Source organism: Staurois parvus, unplaced genomic scaffold (genome assembly GCF_062004578.1).
Source record: "Staurois parvus isolate SC_StPar_1 unplaced genomic scaffold, SC_StPar_1.0 ptg000244l, whole genome shotgun sequence".
In the NCBI taxonomy this organism is placed as follows: domain Eukaryota; kingdom Metazoa; phylum Chordata; class Amphibia; order Anura; family Ranidae; genus Staurois; species Staurois parvus.
The window spans coordinates 1,522,080-1,547,167 of record NW_028318040.1 but is presented as its reverse complement, the minus strand read 5'-3'; the positions used below and the strand labels follow the sequence as shown (position 1 = coordinate 1,547,167).

General features: G+C 39.4%; 1 protein-coding gene across 1 annotated transcript in view; it reads right to left on the bottom strand.

Annotated features, from left to right (window-relative positions):
- The window catches only part of TBCK (TBC1 domain containing kinase), a 367,627-nt gene that overhangs the window by 145,836 nt on the left and 196,703 nt on the right, over positions 1–25,088 (bottom strand). Inside the window, exon 21 of the mRNA XM_089680503.1 lies at positions 9,124–9,160. Coding sequence (XP_089536629.1) covers positions 9,124–9,160 — 37 coding nt within the window. The remainder of the gene's footprint in view (positions 1–9,123; positions 9,161–25,088) is intronic.

Below are 25,088 nucleotides of genomic sequence, written 5' to 3'. Positions count from 1 at the left end.
TATACAGACTATCTAGGTTATAGAGCTATTTGTTATTTATTTTTTACATTGTGGTGTTGTCTTTGGTGTTGGTTCTTGAGCACATAGATGATATGGTACTTTAAAATGGGAGTAATGGCAAGACCTAACTAAAGCCCACGTACACACAATGAGAATATTGGACGTGATTTTTTTTTTGCATGCTAGTCTTATTTCGAAAGTGAAGAGGTTACTAAAGTTTTGAAAATTCTTGTACGACAGAATAAAATTTTGAAAGTGCTGTAATGTGCTGTACTGTATTTGTACTGTATTTTCGGCCCAAAACTGTACTGAATAAAAATCAATACATCGATTGTGGTGCGTTTTTCTGTGCAACAAACATGCCACAATTGCGCAAACAAAGTCGCGGGACACGCAACACCCTAAAAAGGTTTGAGCAATTGTGGCTTGTTTGTCGTGCAGAAAAACACACTGCGATTGCGACAAAAACACCCCATGTTTTCTGGTGTCATTGAAATGAATGGCACCTGAACACATGAATGTGCAGTTTCACATTTTCACAGTGCGTTTTCAAACTGAAATGCCTAAGTGTGAATGGAGCCCTATGTAATATATGTTTAGTGAAGCATGTCTGTTGATGAGAAAAGTATGGAATACTTTGGGTAAAGGACAATCAGTTAAACATAGGACCTGGAGAAGGTTGATAAAAAAAACAAAAAAAAACAAACGGGAATTCACTTTATAAAAACACACTTTTTTCCTAACTGCAGTTCAACAAAAGCAATTTGACAGACCTGCCCGGTTGAAACAAGAAAAGTTTTTAGACATAGATTCCATTCTGCAGATGTCATTCAATGCCTAAACCTGTAACATAATTCTGATATTTTATATTCCAAAGCCATCACTTGCGGTCTTCTAACCCCAAGAGCAATCAGTACATATTCCTTACATATGCTACTGTATCCTGCTAGACTTAAAGGCTGGGAAATCTTTCATCTGCTCTTATAAATGCTGCTCATAGCCCCCATGAATCTCTTCCTTGCACCAATGAACACAGGTCAGAGTTCACCTTTAGTGTGCCATACATCTGTCCTCTCAGCATCAAAAATTATTTTCTTTTGCTGTGTGTGGAGATGGTAAGTATGAGAGTTCAATCATTAGACTTGTGTTTAATCATTAATGCCTAGGATTCCTTGAAGGAAATTCTGCTTTCCTGTCCGTTTTCACATCTTTAAAATACCAATATGCCTAGAGAGATGATGGAAACATGAAAACTTCTCCATACTGTAGGTGTTCTGTATTGTGAATCCCCACTTCTTTAATAATGAATGAGAAAAATATTCTTATGATCTGCCTACGATAAAGAGAGATGTACAGAAGGATGTGAAGAAATTCTCATTTTACAAAGCAGACGTAAGGCAGACGTGTGGCAGTGTGCCAGCATAACACTTTTGACTCCCTATCAGGTTTTAAACTCTGCTATACGCACCCCAAATTACTTCTCAAAGGTTCACTAGCTACCCTGGCTGTGAAATTATCCCTCAAATAAGTGTGATATCATAGCAAATGATAACCGCAAAAAAAAAAAAAAAAACTGGTTTAGCTGTTTTCAGGGTCAGTGTACCCAAAACCAAAATTTTGGAGCTGAGTAGTGGATGGTGGGTCAAATTCCTTCCTGTCTTATATTTGTTGAGAACATTTGCAGAGAGAAGCTTTCACCTTAGATGTTAAGACAGCTTCTTAATAGATTATAGAGATTTTTGTGCTGCAACATAGTGTTCGTAAAAAAATACAAAAGTTCAAAAGAGAAACGAGGCAGAGGTAACAGCTTTTTTAGTAAGAGACTATATGGTCTCATGAGTTATATTTGGATCTCTGCACCTTGCTTTAAGTACCCCTGTACTTTCCCCACAGAGCTTTCCACTAAAATACATCCAGTCTTTCTTTATGTACTTATAACAGTGTTCAACATTCAGCTTCTGAAATATCAGCTGGTCTTCTAAGAGTATTATATGACAGTAGCTATTACAGCTATTTCAGGTACTGTGGAGCATGTGATCTTCAAGTTTCTGCAAACTGTCAGGCAGTATCATGTGGCAGGCCGAGATGCTTACATTGTGTAAATGTAAAGTTTCAACCAAAAAGACTCAGATCTTACCTGTGGTGGAGTATAGGATGGCAAAAGAGCTAAATTCAGATCATGGCAAGGATAAGAGTGACAGCCGGCTCAGATTCTGAGTCTGCAGCCATGTTTCAGCTACCCCAGATTTAGAAAATTACATGGAAGCAAGTTAAAAAGCTGCAGTCCAGTAAGTGTACTCTATCATTGCAATGTGTAACCACACACACCACAACTGCACTCAGTCACAAAGATTTTATACTTTTATGTGACGAAGTCAGACCTTTATTGACTGGTTACACATTACAGTGAACTGTGAGACCACCACTCCTTAATTCACTTTGGCTATAATTTTTTACACCTTCACATCATTGTACAATGTAGGAGACACCTGGAAATGAGCAGAAGTGTTTCAGTCTTTCCCCTTCCTATCACAGTATATCTTAGGGTCTGCCCAGACACTATTAGCTGGCTGGGGTGGGCATGGGCTGATAAGCTTTTAAGGCTTTCGAAAAAAAAGAGGGCTACACAGTAGGCTAACAGAGCAGGGGTTCTAACTACATTTTATTATTTTCACCACCATCAGACTTTACCAGGGCCCAGCCAACAATCCGTACAGGATGGACCTATAGTACAGAGGCAGAAAAAGGCCTTTGTATAGCCTTGCATGTAAGTTTTTAATACTATGGATCTGTTTTTGAATGAGGAGGGGTCCCAGAGGTCCTTGTCCAATCACTAACGGGGAGAACACTCACCACCCGTTCTCTCTGCCATCCTCTACTATGTCATTCAAAAACATTCAAAGTATATCACATAATGTACAAAACTTTAGTCAGGAGGGATAAAAGGTAACAAAATATAAAGTTTACATTAGTTCTACTTATTACACAGACATAGCAATTATCCTTACAATTTTATATGGCAAGAGATGGAGAAAATATGGAGAGGTAGGTGGGATTGTTTATCATCAAAAGGGTACTATTTGTGTTCACCCACAGAGAAATAGTAGACCAACATGTGGGCCACTATTTCTCTGTGGGTGGCCTGCCACGTCCTGGGCTGGGTCCACCACCTGTTGAACTGTGCATAGCTGCAGGGGGCTATCAAGCGCCAACACACTCTCATCATTTCAGCACCTGCCAGTAAACAAAAGACAGTACTTCAAGAAGGAGTGATCTCAACCCAACAGCACAAGTATGTAGTCCAAGCCACATAGGTGAAAGAGAGAGCACAGGTGGTAACTACTGACCACCAATGCTGGAGGTTATTATTACAGTTACTGACACCAATACAGATTTTTTTCTTTTGTTGCGTTCACTGGCAATAATGCTGGGGGTTATTACTGCATACACTGAAAGCAATCCTGGGGTTATGACTGTGTTCACTGACACCAATGATGGGGGTTATTATTGAACAAAGAAAGGGAGAGAGTGCACATCAGCCCTAGTGTGATACAGTTTAATGATAAAGCCAATGTAAATTCTAAATCAATACACTCACAAGGGATGGTAAAAAGTTGGAACTATTGCGGCCGTGACCTGCCCGGTCCATTACGCATGCGTCCGGTCCAGCCGGCGCCACACACCTAAGGAATTATCCGTCAACATGACAAACAGGAGAGGGGGAAGACCTGAACCAAGGTTGCTATGACAACGACTTTTAGAGGTGTTATTATTTTGGTCACTGACACAAGTGCTGGAGGTTTCTATTGTGTCCACTGACACAATACTGTTTAATACTGTGGTCCACTTGAGTCAACCAAAGCTGCAGATTTTAATTGCATTCACTGACATCAAAGCTGTGGAGGGTTACTGCTTCCACTGACACCAGTGCTGGGGGTTATTATTGAGATCACCGACACCAATGGTGAGGGTATATTTAATGTGTTGATACCCACAATTACTTTTTCTTCAGTGAGAATTGTGTTACGTTAAAAAAAATGCAAAAGGACCTCTGTGGCAATCAAATGTCCAAGCTACAACTTACCCTGATGCTCTGGCATTTTACTGTTAAAGGTAGAGGACAAAGATAAATGTGAGAGTGTGGGCTTTACAGGGGCAGAAGTCAACAGCTTGGCTAAGGGAAAAGGGCTTTTTTATGAGAATAGAATAAACAAATGGCAAGCTGAGAAATTTCTATTGCATGTAAAAGAAGAATAAATAACCACATGGTAATTAGATTAAAGCATTTCAAAACAGATTACTCAGGTAACTGAGCCCTGACCATTAGAGAAAATAGATTTTAATCAATACCAGCTAAATCATTAAGACAAATGATATATGCCAAAGACAGGGTTTAAACTATCAGAGCCAATGATGAGTATAATTAGAGCTTACTGTATTAAACAAATTCAGTGCCAAAACTGACAATTCTCAATTACACAGATGTTGCTATTTAGAATGAAAAATAAATGGACAAGCCAAATTACTAATCTGTGAATGACAGGCAAAATATTAAATGATATTAAACACTTCTAGATAGTAGGGATAACAGGCTGTCTAGTAACTATAAATAAGTGTCTTTATTGCAGCTTGAAGATAATAAACCATGAAATACAATAGTTAAAACACGCTACCCTCCACCCAAAGCCATGGGTGGGCATACTTCACATGTGACCATGATGGGACTAAGGTACATGGCACTTTGCACCATGTATCTTAGTGCTGATCATCGAAAGTCATATGGCATTGCATAGTCAGAATGATTTTTCGTGGCTGTTCAACTTATCGCTTATATTTGTATAGTCTTACTTAGGAAACTCCGTAAGGGTTTTTCACAACTAATTCTAAAACTTGTAAATAACTTGAAAAATTATACAGAACAAGTCAATATTATCCTTATATATTGCAAAAGTGTAAATGTCAAACTCTGCAAAGATCCTCCCCTAGCAGTTATTCCTTCCTATGCACATGCTCCTGCTCAGAGATGAGACTTAGGCTTGGGTACATGGGGAACATAACCCATATCTTCTATTATGTGTTCTGGGTCCCTGGCTTTTAGCGCTCTAATTTTTTATTGATGGTGTATCAATTAGATATAAATACAGTTTTAGAAAACAACTGAGCTGTATCCAAGCTTTCAACTCACTCCCAGACTCAGCAGCCTCAATTTGGGTCATGTGACATATTTAACCCTCAAATATCACATGCCATATGGAAAATGTCAATTCCCTACAGGTTTATGAGGTATTTACAGGAAAAATAAGAAACACTTGGTAAATACCACATTAACCTGTCTAAAAGTCAATTAAGTATAAAAAAAAAAGTAAACAAAAACATTTGTTAAATAAACCATGGTCTAGCCACACACTATATAATGAATACTAACTGATTGTTTAGGAGCCAGCACCTTAAAGAACTAGGCTGCAAACTGAAGAGAAGGACATTCACGCTGATATTCTCTGAAATATTGCCTGTTCCATGTGCAACACAAAAAAGACGGGGAGATTAGAGAACTGAATGCACAGCTAAAAAATTGGTGTAAGAAGAAAGGATTTGGGTTTCTAGAGCACTGGTATGACTTATCATTGGGGTGCAACCTATATGCTAAAGATGGTTTGCACCTAAATGGAAGGGGGTCTTCTGTGCTGGCGGAGAGGTTTATGGGAAGGCTGGAGGAGTATTTAAACTATGATTGAGGGGGGAAAGTGAACTAGAATTCAATGGGGCAGACAGGTCAGTTAGGAGTGAAATGGAGGATAGATGGGGTGGGAGATTATGGTAGGTGATAAGAATGTACTCATGTTACAAACAACCACTGGAAATTATAGTACTATTTGTACTACTAAAAAAAGATATGTAAAACACAAGAGCAAAATGTGATAATTAATTAATGTGTTTATTCACCAATGTGAGAAGTCTGCCAAGCAAAATAGACGAGTTGGAAGCTTTGGTGCATGAAGAAAACTAATTTATTTGGTACTGCTGAATCTTGGCTTCATTCCTCACATGACTGTGCTATTATTATTCCTGGATATGCTCTCTTTTGGACAGAGTAAAACATAAAGGTGGCGGTGTCTCTCTCTATGAGAGAAGCGATCTGAAAGTGAGTGTGAAAGAGGACCTAGTTGGTGGAGCGTGTGATAAAGCTGAAGCATTATGGGCAGAACTGCATAAGGTTGTGCGTAATTCAATGTTAAAGTGTTACTAAACCCACAACAGTAAAATCAGTCTATACAGCCCTGGCCAAAAGTTTTGAGAATAACACAAATATTAATTTTCAAAACGTCATCTGCTTCAGTGTTTTTTTTGTCCGATATTACTATGGTACACTGAAGTATAATTACAGGCATTTCATTTATTAACAATTACATTAAGTTTCTGCAGAGTCATTGTATGCAGTGTTGTATGCAGTGTTGACCCTTCTTTTTCAAGACCTCTGCAATTAACCCTGGCATTCTGTTAATCAACCTCTGGGCCAAATCCTGATTGATGGCAGCCAATTCTTGCATAATCAATGCTTGGAGTTTGTCAGAATTTGTGGGGTTTATTTTGTTCACCCGCCTCTTGAGTATTGACAACAAGATCTGAAGGGGATTAAGGTCTAGGGAATTTCCTGTTCTGGGATGGTTGGGAGAAGTTGCTTTCAGGGTATGTTTTTGTATCATTCTTTATTCCTGGATGTGTTCTTAGGCAAAATTGTGAGTGAGCCCACTCCCTTGGCTGAGAAGCAACCCCACACATGAATGGCCTCAGGATGCTTTCCTTTCCTTCTCCGGACAAGGTTTTTCCAAACAATCAGAAAGGGGATTCACCAAAGAAAATGTTTTTACCCCAGTCCTAAGCAGTCCAATCCCTTTACCTTTTGCAGAATATTAGTCTGTCTCTGATATTTTTCCTGGAGAGAAGTAGCTTCTTTGCTGCCCTTCTTGACACCAGGCCATCCTCCAAAAGTCTTTGCCTCACTATGTGCACAGATGCACTCACACCTGCGTGCTGCCAATCCTGAGCATGCTCTGCACTGGTGGTGCTCTGATCCTGCAGCTGAATCAACTTTAGCAGACAGTCTTGGCGCTTGCTGGACTGACTTGGGCACCCTGAATCCTTCTTCACAACAATTGAACCTCTCTCCCTTGAAGTTCTTGATGATCTGATAAATGGTTGATTTAGGTGCAATCTTAGTAGCAGCAATATCCTTGCCTGTGAATCCCTTTTTGTACAAAGCAATGATGACTGCACGTGTTTCCTTGAAGTTAAATTAATATTTGTGTCATTCTCAAAGCTTTTGGCCAGGGCTGTATATTCAGTAACGCATATGCTTGTTATACTCACAGTGGATCCTAAGGGGTTAATCCTCTGCATTGTGTAAAAAGGATGTTTGATCCTGTCTTCTCTGATCCTCCCCTTCATCTACAGTCCCCGATCCATCTGCTAATAGGACAGAGCCTTGGGAGCAAGCTGCACATGCTCAGTTTGGTGTGTACTGCTAAAGAGTTTTTTTTTCCTTGGAAGAGTGCACGTGATCAGCACAGGGCCAAACAGCACTGTCCAGACAGAGGGTCAGGGATCCTGCAGCCTCATAGGACAATCAGGAGAGAATGAAAACTCATCCTACAAGCTTTAACCAGTGCTCAGCTGAACATTGATAGAAGTCACAAGACTGCTCTAACCTCTGATGAGAAAAGGTGTTTAGCAGTTTATATTTACTAAAATAGGTGCATTTCCATGTTATGTTTACTGTGGTAGAACAGATATAGTGAACGCAGGGTTATGGATTTAGTAACAATTTAATCATTGGCGTTTGTTACAGGACACTGACTGGCCATCCTTGCACAGATGGAAAGGGCTGCAAGGGTTGGGACAGTGATAATAATGGGGGATTTTAACTACTTTGATATGAATTGGAGTATTGGCACTGGTGGAACAGTTAAAGGGCAAAAATGTATAAACCTATTACAAGACAATTTTATGGTAGAGTTAACAAAGGGGATCCCAGATCTTGGTCCCCCTCAATGTGAATGAGTATGGGGTACAAGTGTAAATAAAAACAGCACATCATTTTTGAAAAGTATCTTTTTGACAAGACATGTCAAAGGCTGCATTAATCATAATCCTTAACCTAATAAAATAAAAATGAATGCAGCCAGCAAATCTAAATCCTGGTGAGTTGTAACATATTACATTTTGATCCTGGGTTTAAATACACCTTAAAACATGCCAACCAGTAATACCGGATGCCATATATTTCTACAGTACTGTGAGTGGACTTGAGGACACGTCACTGCCCTCTGTCTTTCACAAGCCATTCGGCATATTACAATAGTTTAATGGAAGCCTCAACACAGCAATGCGGACCTCTTCAATACATTTCCACTTTCAAAGATGTCATAATTGCAGCTGGGAAACATTGGCCTTGATTTTTTTACTTAACCTATTAAGAAGGGGCTTTTCATTTCAAGTGTAATTCAGAGAAGTGCAAATTGCTTTCTAAAGTGAGTTTTAGCTAACGCTAAAGGAGAAGATTCTCTCTTGTTCTGGCTCCGTCAAATGCAGCGTGATTTACTTGGAGATTCTGTTCATTCTAGGATGATGCAAGCAATTCCCAGATCTAGCCATTAATTGTTTAATCAAACCTGACAAGAGTTCTTCACGCGACCTGCTCTCTGCATGAGAAACCAGTAGAGTTATAAGACAGGAAACCTTTTACGAGAAACAGCCAGATCAGCAGGCGTGAATTCGGCCATGTAGGATTTAATCTTCCACCTTGATTGAACTCCTATTACTCCAAAGTCCTCTCATTCCATTGAGACTCCGCTTATTCCTTTTCCAGTACAATCTAACTCTCAGTTTCAATTACACCTCCACTTATATCTGTCTGCAGCCTTTAACCCCTTTCTATCCATCCAGCATGTGCTTTAACTGACAGCCTCTAGATGTCTGCTGACATTTAATTTCTGTGATCAGTAAATATGAAATACCTAGCGATGAAGGAATGCAATTGTTAGGAATGCCTGTAGACAGATATAAAAAAGTGACATAAAGCAATAACACAGAACATAAGGACAAAACGACAAAGCTGTGACTTACGTGTGAACATTGTCAGAAACCACGGAATTGCGTATAGCTGAAAAAGAACAAAGACACAATCAGTCTCAGCAATGATATCAGGAAAACAACAGTTTTAACCAGTATGCCACACTAAATGTTATAGTTATGATATATGTGAGGTATGTGACAAACAGTGTCAACAGTGTCACTCATACAGGACAAATCATTTCCCTTTTTTAAAGCAGACCTGTCATGAACTCCCGTGTATAGCAGGCATCCTCCTATGTTGTAACTCAATCATTACTTTGATCTGTGCTTCTGCCCCAATCATCATTCTGGGCAAAATTTGAAAACAGTTTGGCCTTCCTTATAGTAGGGCATGCCCATCCCCCCCATCCTGGCCACATGACAATAATTGGGTCTTGAGACTAGTTACTGGGGCACAAAACAGTCGAGGAAATAGGTAAGGCACAGGAAAATACCCCTTACATGATGAGGAAGGTGTTCTAACAGATGTGCTTCAAAGTGATACTAAAGGTTCAGCTTTTAAAAAACAAAACAAAAAAAAAAACAAACCTGTCATATTAACCTGCTCTGTGCAATGGTTTTGCATAAAGCAGCTCCAATCCTCCTCTTCTTGGGTTCCCTGCCAGCGCTCCTAGTTCCACCAACCTGCTGAGTGCAGCTTGCTCTGTGGGCACTCGTGCATGCTCGCTTCCGAACCACTGGCGTGTGTCCATAAGACATACAAAGCGCGGCTTGGCCCCGCTCCCTCCTCATTGGCTGTGATTGACAGCAGTGGGAGCCAATGGCTGCCGCTGCTGTGTCTCAGCCAAGGAGGAGGCAGAGGCTGGGGAGAGCCGCTGCTCTCATGAACATTGCTGGATAGAGATCGGGCTCAGGTAAGTATTAGGGGGGAGGCTGAGTGGGAGCTGCATACTTAAGGTTTTTTACCTTCATACATAGAATGCATGAAGGTAAAAAACCTCCAAGCACTTGCTGGGCTTTGGTATCATAAACAGGTTTGAATAGAATCCTTTGAAGGTACTGGCACAGCTACTATCTGGGACAAGAGATGGTTCAGGGCATTCTGCAAACCTATCTGTCTTTGGGCAATTTTTGGTTGATTTGAGAGAATACAGTGAAGGGGTAGAGCTTTGAACTCTACTTTGTACCCCTTTGAAACCACAGGTCTGTGATGTCTGTTATATCTGTAACAGACATCCCCAACTCTTAGGAGTGAGAGTCCTTTCACTGGGAAAAAGACTTTGCTGGGCTTTTTAGCCAAAGTCTTGTACAAAAAAAAAAGGACTGAACTTAGGTTTTGAAAATGAAACCTGGGTAGATTGGTTAGGTGCCCTGCATTTTGAGGAAGTAGAGACTCCTGAGGAAGAGTGTTCTGTTGTGAGAGTAAAACCTAACCTCCTGTGACATATTTGATGAATGTGGTAAGTGCCTTTCCAAACAGACATCTTCTTTTAAAAGGCATATGTGTTAGGAGCTTTTTTTTACAGGCAGCTTCAACTGTCCAGGTTATTAGCCACAATATTCTGTGCATGTGAATGGAGATCAGAGCAATTCTGGAAATCTGTTGCATGACATGGTTAAGGTATCAGTACAAAAAAGCAGAGCAGAAGGTAGTTGCTGTGATTGCTCTGTTAGAGCACGATCCTGGAGAAGAGGGTCATATTGCCCTAGCCCAGTTAGGTGAAGTTTGACAAAAGGAAACTGCAGCAAGTTTTTGTAGATCCCTTTGTATCCAAAGCGGTTCGGTGAGATCGAAGAAAATCAAGCTGCACAATACCAAGGCATCTGTGGATGGTAGAAGTAAGTGTTATCAAGAATGCTACAAGAAGCTCTCCTTTCAATATGGAGAAAAAAAAAATCTTCCCCAGCTTACTCCAGTACTGCTTCAAAGCCCTCTTCTGTGCCTGCCTCATCTAGGATAGGCATATAAAGTGTCAGGTTTCTGTGATGTAAAAAAATGAGACAAAGATAAATAATTTCAGAACTTTTTCCACCTCTAAACTGTACAACTCAGTTAAACAACAAACTGAAATCTTTTAGGTGAAGGGAAGTAAAAATAAAAAACAAAAATAATATGGTTGCATAAGTTTGCACACCCTTAAACTAATACCTTTTGATTTTATTACAGCACTCAGTCTTTTTGGGTACGAGTCTATCAGCATGCCACATCTTGACTTGGCAATATTTGCCCACTCTTCCTTGCGAAAACACTCCAAATCTGTCAGATTGTGAGGGCATCTCCTGTGCACAGCCCTCTTCAGATCACGCCACAGATTTTCGATCGGATTCAGGTATGGGCTCTGGCTGGGATATTCCAAAACTTTAATCCTCTTCTGGTGAAGCCATTCGTTTGTTGATTTGGATGTACAGTTGTGTTCAAAATAATAGCAGTCAGACATCACTAACCTGATCAATCACTGTTTTTGGTAGAAATGATATTTGTACATGGCAAATAATTTACTAGCAGGTGTAGTAGAGTAATAGAAATCCGACAGACCCAACAGTCATGACATGCATGCTGCTGATTCTGTGTAATTGAATCACTAATTGAAAGGGGCATGTTCAAAATAATAGCAGTGTGGAGTTCTATTAGTGAGGTCATTCATTCTTTGAAAAACAGGTGGCAATTATTGCCCTTATTTAGGGAAGGAAGGCAGCAAATGTTGTACATGCTGGTTACAGTGCATTTCTCTCTGAAATTCTGAGGAAAATGGGTCGTTTCAGACATTGTTCAGAAGAACAGCGTACCTTGATTAAAAAGTTGATTGGAGAGGGGAAAACATATAAAGAAGTGCAGAAAATGATAGGCTGCTCAGCTAAAATGATCGCAAATGCTTTAATATGGCAACCAAAACCTGAAAGACGTGGAAGAAAGCAAAAAACTACCATTTGAATGGATAGAGGAATAGCCAAAATGGCAAGGACTCAGCCAACAATCAGCTCCAGGAAGATCAAAGAAGGTCTAAAGTTACCTGTGAGTACTGTTACAATTAGAAGACACCTATGTGAAGCCAAGCTATCTGCGAGAAGCCCCCACAAAGTCCCACTGTTGAAAAAAGACATGTTCTGAAGAGGTTACAACTTGTCAAAGAGCTCATTGACTGGCCTAAAGAGAAATGGCGCAACATTTTGTGGACTGATGAAAGTAAGATTGTTCTTTTTGGGTCTAGTGGCTGGAGACAGTTTGTCAAACAACCCCCAAATACTGAATTCAAGCCACAGTACACTGTGAAGACAGTGAAGCATGGTTGCGCAAGCATCATGATATGGGAATGTTTCTCATACTACGGTGTTGGGCCTATTTATCGCATACCAGGGATCATGGATCAGTTTGAATACATCAGAATACTTGAAGAGGTCGTGCTGCCTTATGCTGAAAAGGAAATACCCTTGAAATGGGTGTTCCAACAAGACAACGACCCCAAACACATCAGTAAACGTGCAACATCTTGGTTCCAGACCAACAAGGTTGATGTTATGGAGTGGCCAGCCCAATCCCCGGAACTTAATCCAATAGAAAACTTGTGGGGTGACATCAAAAATGCAGTTTCTGAGGCAAAACCAAGAAATAGAGAAGAACTGTGGAATGTAGTCTAATCATCCTGGGCTGGATACCTGATCACAGGTGCCAGAAGTTGGTTGACTCCATGCAACACAGATGTACAGCAGTTCTCAGAAACAGTGCTTATACAACTAAATATTAATTAAGTGATTCAAAGGAAAGCCATAACCTCAAACATTTTTCAGTTTATATAGTGAATGTTTGAGATTGAAAAAAGAATACAAACACTGCTATTTTTTTGAACAGTCTAATATTCACTTTTCTTCAATTTGTTTAAAGGAACAACACAAAATTGATATATTTTTCTTCATGTTTTGATTTGGAATAGAATGTGTAGTGTTCCCAATGCATTTGTGTGTATGGAAATAAAAGCAATTAGAAGGATTTTGAGCTTTATTCACTTTTTTCAACACACTGCTATTATTTTGAACACAACTGTATGCTTTGGGTCGTTGTCATGCTGAAAGATGAAGTTCCTCTTCATGTTCAGCTTTCTAGCAGAAGCCTGAAGGTTTTGTGCCAATATTGACTGGTATTTAGAACTGTTCATAATTCCCTCTACCTTGACTAAGGCCCCAGTTCCAGCTGAAGAAAATCAGCCCCAAAGCATGATGCTGCCACCACTATGCTTCACTGTGGGTATGATGTTCTTTTGGTGATGTGCAGTGTTGTTTTTGTGTCAAACATATCTTTTGGAATTATGGCCAAAAAGTTCAACATTGGTTTCATCAGATCAGAACACATTTTCCTACATGCTTTTGGGAGACTTCAGATGTGTTTTTGCAAAATTTATCCGGGCTTGGATAATTTTCTTCGTAAGAAAAGGATTCCGTCTTGCCACTCTACCTCATAGCCCAGACACATGAAGAATACGGGACATTGTTGTCACATGTACCACACAGCCAGTACTTGCCAGATATTCATGCAGCTGCTTTAATGTTGCTGTAGCCCTCTTGGCAGCCTGCCAGACCAGTTTTCTTCTAGCCTTTTCATCAATTTTGGAGGAACGTCCAGTTCTTGGTAATGTCACTGTTGCACCATATTTTCTCCACTTGATGATGACAGTCTTCACTATGTTCCATGGTATACAGTACCTTGGAAATTCTTTTGTACTCTTTTTCCTGACTGATACCTTTTAACAATGAGATCCCTCTGATGCTTTGGAAGCTCTCTGCAGACCATGGCTTTTCCTGTAGGATGCGACTAAGAAAATGTCAGGAAAGACCTACTAGAACAACTGAACTTTATTTGGGGTTAATCAGAGGCACTTCAAATGATGACAGGTGTGTACTTACTCCTATTTAACATGATTTTGACTGTGATTACTTAATTCTGAACACAACTACATTTCCAGTTATAAGAGGGTGTGCACACTTATGCAACCACATTATTTTAGTTTTTTTATGTTTACTTCCCCCCTAAAAGATTTCAGTTTGTTTTTCAATTGAGTTGTACAGTTTATAGGTCACATTAAAAAGGTGTAAAAAGTTCTGAAATTATTTAACTTTGTCTAATTTGTTTACATCACAGAAACCTGACATTTTATTAGGGGTGTGTAGACTTTTTATATCCACTACAGGGATCCAAATAAAGTTGAAAAACAGGAATAAGAGACGCAGCATGGCATGTTTGAGACCTGGGCAAAAATGGTTGTATTAAGGCATTTATTTGTACAAGGAATTGTGATATAGATTCAGAATATTCTACTTGTTGCATGTCTGGAATAAAGCTAGAATCAGATGCCAGTGTTAGAATTGAGAAACTACCAGAAACGGACTAGTTGTGGACTCAACCGGAGTGGGGAATTTGTAAATACTGAAAGATAATGATACAAACAAAAGGGAAGCTGATCACTTCTTTATTAACACAGACAAAATTAAAAGTTAAAAACAAAACACAAAAAATCGTACCACACTCCACACGTCCCAAGTATGTAAATCCCCATGGGGGAGACCCATTAAATATATGGTAGTTGTTAGGATGACTCACTTTTAAGCTATAACATATTCTATAAAGGCAAAAAATGCAAACGACATGTAACAAATTGCTCCTACACCCAAACTTGACCAGCCAAAAGCGCCAGGGTAAGCCCAGCACCAGACTAATCCTACATATGTAAAGATTAGTGTAATATAGGGAAGGATGCAGAGAAGAGTACAAAACTTCCCTCATACACTAAACAATTGTCCCCTTAGGGGCAGATACATTCATATAAATGGGGGAAGACGTAATAGACCAAAAACACCTCCCCACTGCACTGGAAAGCGTAACAGTCATGACAGCATCCCGTCCTGAAGGAGTGACCACATTTAGTCCAGAGGAGGGTGTCAATATTAATGTGTAAAGGCCCGTGATTCCCTTAGGTGCCAAGCTATAAGGCACCATGCAGGGGATTCTGGTGCCTCCTGCTCTGGTGCAAGGGGTACATCGTCACTGAGACTGAGTTGTATGGGCCTTCGGCCAAGCAAATATTTGCTTGTGGTTTTGCAATGGATCCCTATTTCCTATTTCTCTGCCATAGCTACATGTGAGGGTATTCCCTTGTGGGATAATCAAGAAGAGGGATGCAGAATATCGGGTGTGCCAAAAAGGGTAACGCAGCAACTTTGTTTTAGACCATACTGTAGCAAATCCTTGTTGTGAAAGGGCAGGCGAAAGCACCTGAATACCTTATAAGGGTTTTAGGATACCATTCAAATATCACTCTGGTCTTTATAATAATGATCAAAAGCATACAGGGAGATCCTGTCTTACATGTCTATGACACTGGACTGGATGCAAAGTCCAGGCTTCACCCAACACAATGGGCAAACCCCTGATGGGGTCTTTTTTTAGCCAGTGGGATCCATAGGGTTGCACCATTGCCCCATGGTTGAGTATACATATTGCACTAAGGACCAAGGTGATCGCCCATCCAGGATTCAATGCCCAAAGCAACATGCCGTCCCTACAACGTGGGGTCTGGGTATAGATCCCAAGGTTTACTAAGGTTGTGCCGATTTGGATACACTGCTTCTACTTGTGGCATTAGAAGGCAGTGAGGAATTGATTGAAGAATTCAAAGACAAAATAATAAAGAAAAAGAAAGTGGTTGAAAGAGAAGAGATCCATCACCTTAGGACGAGCAAAAAAAAAAAAAAACAACTGAGGACTCATGGAGTGGGGTAGGGTTATAGAGAAGACAAGCAAGAAACTGCTAATAGTGACTTCCTTACAGTTTCACTACTCTTTGTAATACCTTCACAATTACATATACAATATTACACATGAACATAACAGATTCTACTATAAAAGAGAAATACCTATTTATTATCATGCCTTGAAGTAGCTTGGTAGTGCTGGGAAAGGATTTGGAAGGAAAGAAGACCTGCTTACTAGAGTATACTGTGCAGAAAAAACATGGAGAAATGATCAATGTGATGTAAGTGCTTGAAGCATCTTGTGGCTATGGACAAGAGCCTCGGAGAGCACTTGTCAGTTAACAGGAGCAGAAAGTTTTTTCTTTCAGATGGTGTTAAATAAAAAAAGCAAAAGCTTTGCACACCCATGATTATTGCAAGGGATTCAGTAGGTTCAAGAAGGAAGAAAACCACTAAACAAGATAAATGTTGGATTGGTAATTCAATTCAATTATTAATTCCGTGTGTGTCCTAATACTCAAATAGGAGCTTCAATCTCCCCCCAAAAAAAGTTAGCAGCTGCAAATACTGTAGCTGCTGACTTTTAAAATGAAGACACTTACAGGGGTTAGACAAAAAAATGCAAACACTGCACGATTTGTAGGTGTGAAAGTGACCTTTCAAGTTGAAAGCGGAAGTGATATAACATTCTTTTGCATCAGCTGTGTGAGACACCTAGCTAACAGGTAGGAAGTCTCACTTTCGTTATTCACTGCATGTGATCCTGGTAATACAGAGTCATGTCAGAGCTTACTGAGCTTCAAAGAGAACAGATTGTTGGTGTCTGCTTAGCTGGTGCCTCTGACTCAAATGTTGTTTGATAAGCATAAGCACGGTCAACATGGCTAACTGACCAAAAGAGACAAAAAGGACATTGCGCAGGACTGTGACACAGAATAAGAAAACAACTGCTGCAAATGTAACTGCAGAGTTCAATCTCAGTCCTGGAAAAGCAGCTTTGAAATGGGACTGGATTCCCACTGCAAATGTGAGAGCCTCACTGCGCTTTGTGAATGGTCCCGCAGTCCCAGAAGGCTATGGGGCAAAGAGGGGATGAACTTCTGCTCGAATTGCACAGTTTGGGAGTGGGTACCTGACAAGAACCAGGTACTCAATCCCCCCCCCCCAAAAGAATATAAGTGTCAGATGGTAAAAAAGAGGGGGGGAGGCAAACAAGCAGAACTTCCCATTTAGGGTGAAGTTCCCCTTTAAGCAGGAGATCAGCCAGTAAGGTCAAAGTAAGAAAATATGGTCAAGTTCATATGGCAAAATTTGCTCCACAATACTGTGTACTACCTAAATGTTTTTAAGAATAGAAGGGAGAACCCAGTCAGTATTGCTTAATAATACATACATATGTATGAGGGTCAGCTAGAAAAAATATAGGTAATAAGTCTTCTGCAAGGCAAGGCACAACGGTCAGTATGCTCCCAACGTACATTAGATGAAGAAAATGTGCTAGGAGTATGTGTATATACAGTCAGGTCCATAAATATTGGGACATGGACACAATTCTAACATTTGTGGCTCTATACACCACCACAATGGATTTAAAATGAAACGAACAAGATGTGCTTTAACTGCAGACTGTCAGCTTTAATTTGAGGGTATTTACATCCAAATCAGGTGAACGGTGTAGGAATTACAACAGTTTGCATATGTGCCTCCCACTTGTTAAGGGACCAAAAGTAATGGGACAGAATAATAATCATAAATCAAACTTTCACTTTTTAATACTTGGTTGCAAATCCTTTGCAGTCAATTACAGCCTGAAGTGTGGAATGCATAGACATCACCAGACGCTGGATTTCATCCCTGGTGATGCTCTGCCAGGCCTCTACTGCAACTGTCTTCAGTTTCTGCTTGTTCTTGCGGCATTTTCCCTTCAGTTGTGTCTTCAGCAAGTGAAATGCATGCTCAATCGGATTCAGGTCAGGTGATTGACTTGGCCATTGCATAACATTCCACTTCTTTCCCTTAAAAAACTCTTTGGTTGCTTTTGCAGTATGCTTTGGGTCATTGTCCATCTGCACTGTGAAGCGGCGTCCAATGAGTTGTGAAGCATTTGGCTGAATATGAGCAGATAATATTGCCCGAAACACTTCAGAATTCATCCTGCTGCTTTTGTCAGCAGTCACATCATCAATAAATACAAGAGAACCAGTTCCATTGGCAGCCATACATGCCCACGCCATGACACTACCACCACCATGCTTCACTGATGAGGTGGTATGCTTAGGATCATGAGCAGTTCCTTTCCTTCTGCATACTCTTCTCTTCCCATCACTCTGGTACAAGTTGATCTTGGTCTCATCTGTCCATAGGATGTTGTTCCAGAACTGTGAAGGCTTTTTTAGATGTCATTTGGCAAACTCTAATCTGGCCTTCCTGTTTTTGAGGCTCACCAATGGTTTACATCTTGTGGTGAACCCTCTGTATTCACTCTGGTGAAGTCTTCTCTTGATTGTTGACTTTGACACACATACACCTACCTCCTGGAGAGTGTTCTTGATCTGGCCAACTGTTGTGAAGGGTGTTTTCTTCACCAGGGAAAGAATTCTTTGCTCATCCACCACAGTTGTTTTCCGTGGTCTTCCGGGTCTTTTGGTGTTGCTGAGCTCGCCGATGTGTTCCTTCTTTTTAAGAATGTTCCAAACAGTTGTTTTGGCCACACCTAATGTTTTTGCTATCTCTCTGATGGGTTTGTTTTGTTTTTTCAGCCTAATGATGGCTTGCTTCACTGATAGTGACAGCTCTTTGGATCTCATCTTGAGAGTTGACAGCAACAGATTCCAAATGCAAATAGCACACTTGAAATGAACTCTGGACCTTTTATCTGCTCATTGTAATTGGGATAATGAGGGAATAACATACACCTGGCCACGGAACAGCTGAGAAGCCAATTGTCCCATTACTTTTGGTCCCTTAACAAGTGAGAGGCACATATGCAAACGGTTGTAATTCCTACACCGTTCACCTGATTTGGATGTAAATACCCTCAAATTAAAGCTGTCTGCAGTTAAAGCACATCTTGTTTGTTTTATTTCAAATCCATTGTGGTGGTGTATAGAGCCAAAAATGTTAGAATTGTGTCGATGTACCAATATTTATGGACCTGACTGTATATACAGTTGTGTTCAAAATAATAGCAGTGTGTTGAAAAAAGTGAATAAAGCTCAAAATCCTTCTAATTGCTTTTATTTCCATATACATTTTGCTTTCCTTTGAATCACTTATTATTTAGTTGTATAAGCACTGTTTCTGAAAACTGCTGTACATCTGTGTTGCATGGAGTCAACCAACTTCTGGCACCTGTGAACAGGTATTCCAGCCCAGGATGATTAGACTACATTCCACAGTTCTTCTCTATTTCTTGGTTTTGCCTCAGAAACTGCATTTTTGATGTCACCCCACAAGTTTTCTATTGGATTAAGATTAGGGGATTGGGCTGACCACTCCATAACATTAATCTTGTTGGTCTGGAACCAAGATGTTGCACGTTTACTGGCGTGTTTGGGGTTGTTGTCTTGTTGGAACACCCATTTCAAGGGCATTTCCTCTTCAGCATGTTGCGCCATTTCTCTTTAGGCCAGTCAATGTGCTCTTTGGCAAATTGTAACCTTTTCAGAACATGTCCTTTTTCAACAGTGGGACTGCAGATAACTTGCCTTTACATAGGCGTCTTCTAATTGTAACAGTACTCACAGGTAACTTTAGACCTTCTTTGATCTTCCTGGAGCTGATTGTTGGCTGAGTCCTTGCCATTTTGGCTATTCTTCTATCCATTCGAATGGTAGTTTTTCGCTTTCTTCCACGTCTTTCAGGTTTTGGTTGCCATATTAAAGCATTTGCGATCATTTTAGCTGAGCAGCCTATCATTTTCTGCACTTCTTTATATGTTTTCCCATCTCCAATCAACTTTTTAACCAAGGTACGCTGTTCTTCTGAACAATGTCTGAAACGACCCATTTTCCTCAGAATTTCAGAGAGAAATGCATTGTAACCAGCATGTACAACATTTGCTGTCTTCCTTCCTTAAATAAGGGCAATAATTGCCACCTGTTTTTCAAAGAATGAATGACCTCACTAATAGAACTCCACACTGCTATTATTTTGAACATGCCCCTTTCAATTAGTGATTCAATTACACAGAATCAGCAGCATGCATGTCATGACTGTTGGGTCTGTCGGATTTCTATTACTCTACTACACCTGCTAGTAAATTATTTGCCATGTAGAAATATCATTTCTACCAAAAACAGTGATTGATCAGGTTAGTGATGTCTGACTGCTATTATTTTGAACACAACTGTGTGTGTGTATATATATATATATATATATATATATATATATATATATACACACACACACACACACACACACACACACACACACAAACATGCAACATTTCCTTTCCATAAACAGTAATTTTATTCACTTGCAATAAGTTTTTGAACTTGCTAGTAAATTTGACTTCTTCAGGATACTAAATTATCTAGCACAGCCCATTTACTCCTTGTATGTCATTGCCTTCTTCACTGCTAGGAGAGTTTAATTACAGTCCATGCTTGCCGAGCTCCTCTGCCTCTTGCATTCATTACATACATTTTTATGTAGCTGCCGGGGCAGAAGCAAAGGGAAACACTGTAGTGTCACCTGAATGACAGCTTTGGAGCTGCTGATACTGCAGTCATCACATTCAAGATGATGGTGCCAGCAGCTGGGCTTTTATAGGATTTTACAATATTATGCATAAATTGCATTACTATACATGGTCTCTTTAGGGCACAGGTGCCAAGGAAGCACTTTTGTACAAAGGTGCTCACTCATCCTTCTCATTTTATTTTAGGGCCCATTCACACCAGCATGCCAAACTGATCACACAGCTGCACAGTGCCAATGCACCAATTCCAGCACACATTCTTTACTTTTTTTTTCACACAACTTTATTGAAATGCCATGAGTGACATTTTCATAGTTATTTTTACAGTGGCATCATAGCGATGCAGTGGTCCATGATGCAACCAGATGCACAGAAAAAAATAGCATATGCAGCATTTTTTTTAAAGCACACCATAGCAATAATGTGGTGTGAACTAACACAATTAAGAATTCAGCATTTTACCTTGTCAATGTGTCAGGACTGCATTGGGAATAGCTGCCAGAGCAGCCCACCGCATCTGGAGTGAATGAGCCCTTAAATGGGACTGGAGGGAAGGATCTTGCATTATAAATAGTTCATCCAGAAACTTTAAGGGGAATTCCAGCTTTAACTTAATTTTCTACAATTTGGCTCCTATAAATTTTCAAAATCTGTTATTGCCTACGTGCGGCCATATTAACAAATCCCTTTCCTTTATATTATGATGTATATAACATGGCATGTTGCTTGTGCCTTGCTAGAAATAATCCAGTTTTCCATAAAGGCCCAATATATATTTGTTTCCCCTAAATAAAAAGGACAGTTAGCGGAAAGAGCATTTACTACAAGCCCACCAAGGTTAGATGCCCAAAACATAGTAAAGGAAACCTGTAAGGGAGGTAATCAGTGTTTTATGTATTGCTCAATTGACTTGAACCCAAATTATGTCATATATATAAAAATATACAGTAGAAGAAAGTGTGTTAAATTTTAATTTTATATTGGCACAGCATTTGGTCCTGTACTCATAATCCAAAAACAAATGCTCTTCCTTCCCATTAAATTCCATAGGGCCTAAGCGATGAGATTAATTGTTCTGCTTCACCTTATTATACAACAAACGCCTAATTTTTCATCACTGATATAAACAGCACTGGAGGCAAACTGCAAAAAAGTGTTCACATTAAGGGCAATTTCGAAAATGTCTAACTACTACATAAAAATGCATTTTAAGCACAAACCCTACTTTTAAGGCTGGTTTGCATCCATCCAGAAACTCACAATACACCCAGCCTACTATCTTGCTTGTGAAAATGACGATCATGAAATTAAATATAAAGATTTTATCTTTGTTACAGCCAAATTTAAAACCTAGCTTTTTTCTCTATTAAAACAGCAGTAACACAAAAGACAGATCATGACTAGTTTAATGTCAATACACCTCCTCAGAGGAATCTTGGCCAACTGCATCCTTTAACACTCTATTAACTTAAATGATACTCTCATGGTCCAATAAGGAGCTCTGGAGGTCAGTTCTCAACTTTAGAAAGTCTGTCCTGACAAAAGTGATATTTTACCTTTTGCACTTGAGTTCCTGGATCATTCAGCATCTCAATAGTTCAGATAAATTATGCCTTACTCTTATGCAACCTAATCTCTTTAAAACTAAAGCAAGCAAGGGTGTAAAAAAAAGGCAATTCGAACTAAGCATATAGTTAAGTATTCCTACAGATAATTTTATTTTTAGAACTGCTGTAAGGTCAAAGAATAAATATGGTATTGGATCAGATATTCTAAGGGACATGGATGTTGTCACTGGGCACACTGGTTCTGATTCAGAAGCATAACAGATATTAAAGTTAAAGGGTATATACCAAATATAAATTATATGCAAACAGGTATATACCCATTGACTTTTATTTTCATAATTCTTTACTTATATATTCGTTTTTATAATAATGAGCTTTTACTTTAAGATTTATGACCTTTGTACTTGTTTTGAAGCCCTGATGAAGAGAGAGTGTGTTTTGCCCCTAAAACATGTTGGCTTTATTTTGCTATGAATCAATTTTATCATTAAATTACCTTGTTTGGAGTTCTCGTTTGGATTGCATGTAGGATGTATATTGCTGTCTGTGTCGCCATATGGGAGATCAGCTATCTTTGTGTCCTGATCACCAATGTCAACGAAAACGAAAAAGTGAATGTAAATCCATAATTTTAAGTTGACACCAGAACAGCAATAGAGTGGAAAACTTCCATTTGTTCCTGAGCCAACTGTCTAAAAGGGGACTTCCTAAATATAGTATTATATGCTCAGTTTATATTGCACAGGTTTTAATACATTGACTAAAACAACAAGGGAGTCAGATAATAGTTGTCAGGGGAGATCTTAAAGTAAAGCTTCTTATGGTGAATACAGTCAGGTCCATAAATATTGGGACATCGACACAATTCTAACATTTTTGGCTCTATACACCACCACAATGGATTTGAAATGAAACGAACAAGATGTGCATTAACTGCAGACTGTCAGCTTTAATTTGAGGGTATTTATATCCAAATCAGGTGAACGTTGTAGGAATTACAACAGTTTGCATATGTGCCTCCCACTTGTTAAGGGACCAAAAGTAATGGGACAATTGGCTTCTCAGCTGTTCCATCGTATTCACATATGAAACTGATTATGCACACTGCACATCCCAAGAATATTGCTACACTGAAACAGTTTTGTGAAGAGGAGTGGTCCAAAATTACTCCAGATCGTTGTGCAGGTCTGATCTGCAACTACAGGAAACGTTTGGTTAAGTTATTGCTGCCAAAGGAGGGTCAATCAGTTATTAAGTCCAAAGGTTCACATACTTTTTCCTCCCTGCACTGTGAATGTTTACATGTTATGTGCAATTAAACCATGGCAACATCTAATGTTTGTGTAGTATTATGTTCAGCAGACTGTGTTCCTCTATTGTTGTGACTTAGATGTCATTCAGAGCACATTTTATACCCAATTCATGCAAAACTGCACGTAATCCCAAGGGGTTCACATACTTTTTCTTGCAACTGTATGTGCCACTTTGTGTTGGTCTATCACATAAAATCCCAATAAAATACATTTACATTTTTGGTTGTACCATGAAAAAATATGGAAAATATCAAGGGGTATGAATACTTTTTCAAGGCACTGTAAATGTTTGGAAACTACTGCATGAGCTTGTTTTAGCCTCTTAAAGTCTACCCACCGTTTATATAGGACATAGAGATGGCAAGTGGTTAAAGTTGAGCTCCATAGAAACCACTAAATTCAAAGATTTTATATATATATATATATATATATATATATATATATATACACATACATATACACATACTGTATATATGAGCAAATTGATTTATATTTCTCTCCATCCACTAAGCTCCCCAGAAGGGATCCTCTGCTGCAGTCTAATAACAGTTACAGGTTGACTTCTCTTCCCTTCTCTACCCCAGACTGTGACTGGACAGTGAAAGAAGAAGATGACTTTTGAACGCCTCTTTTAGTCACTCTCCTCTCTACTTCTATCAGAAGGTTGCTGGTTCCTTGCTCTTCAGTAGTTGGATACAGTAAGTATAAAATATTCATAATTATTTTTCTTAATTTACTCACTTCGGTATTGTGGTTGTTGTATTTTAAAATTAAAAGTTTTATGATATGGTTTTCCAAGCAGTTAGGTAATGGGTTCATATTTTTTTTAAATATCTACAATTTATCATTATGTAGCTTTAGCCATTTTTAAAAATATATTTATAGGGACAGAAAAAGTGATCGGAAATTTTATTGCGGTCTGGTACACTTTAAAATTACATTCCTTTTATTTCTGACAATAAACATATAAATGTTGGAAGCTTTTTTAGTACCACAGTGCCCTCTAGCAGTAGAGGATAGTAAAACAAAGCATTTTACGAAATATTGTAGGATTAGTTTAAATTATACAGGGGGTAAAATAATTATTTGATCCCCTGCAGATTTTGTAAATTTGCCCACATACAAAGAAATGAAGGGTCTATAATTTTTATCATGGGTGTATTTTAAATGATAGAGACAGAATATCAACCAAAAATCCCTAAAAAACACATGATACAAATGTTATAAATTGAGTTGCAGTTCAGTGAGTAAAATTATTATTATTATTATACAGGATTTATATAACGCCGACAGTTTGCTTAGCGCTTTACATTATGGTGGGAAACAGTACACGAGACAGTACAGTAACAATACGATTCAATACAGTAGGGGTTCGAGGGCCCTGCTCCTTGGAGCTTACAATCTAGGAGGGAGGGGATAGTGGTACAGGAGGAAATAGCTGTGGGGGATAGAACGTTAGGAAGAGTGGAGGAGTTCAGTAATTAGTTGAGGGCGGGGTAGGCTTCCGTGAAGAGATAGGTTTTCAGAGTGCGCCTAAAGGTGAGCAGAGTAGGTGATAGTCTGATGGATTGGGGTAGGGAGTTCCAGAGGATGGGGGAAGCCCTGGAGAAGTCCTGGAGACGAGCTTGGGAGGAGGAGACCAAGGAGCTAGAGAGTAGGAGGTCTTGTGAGGAGCAGAGAGTAAGTTTTGGG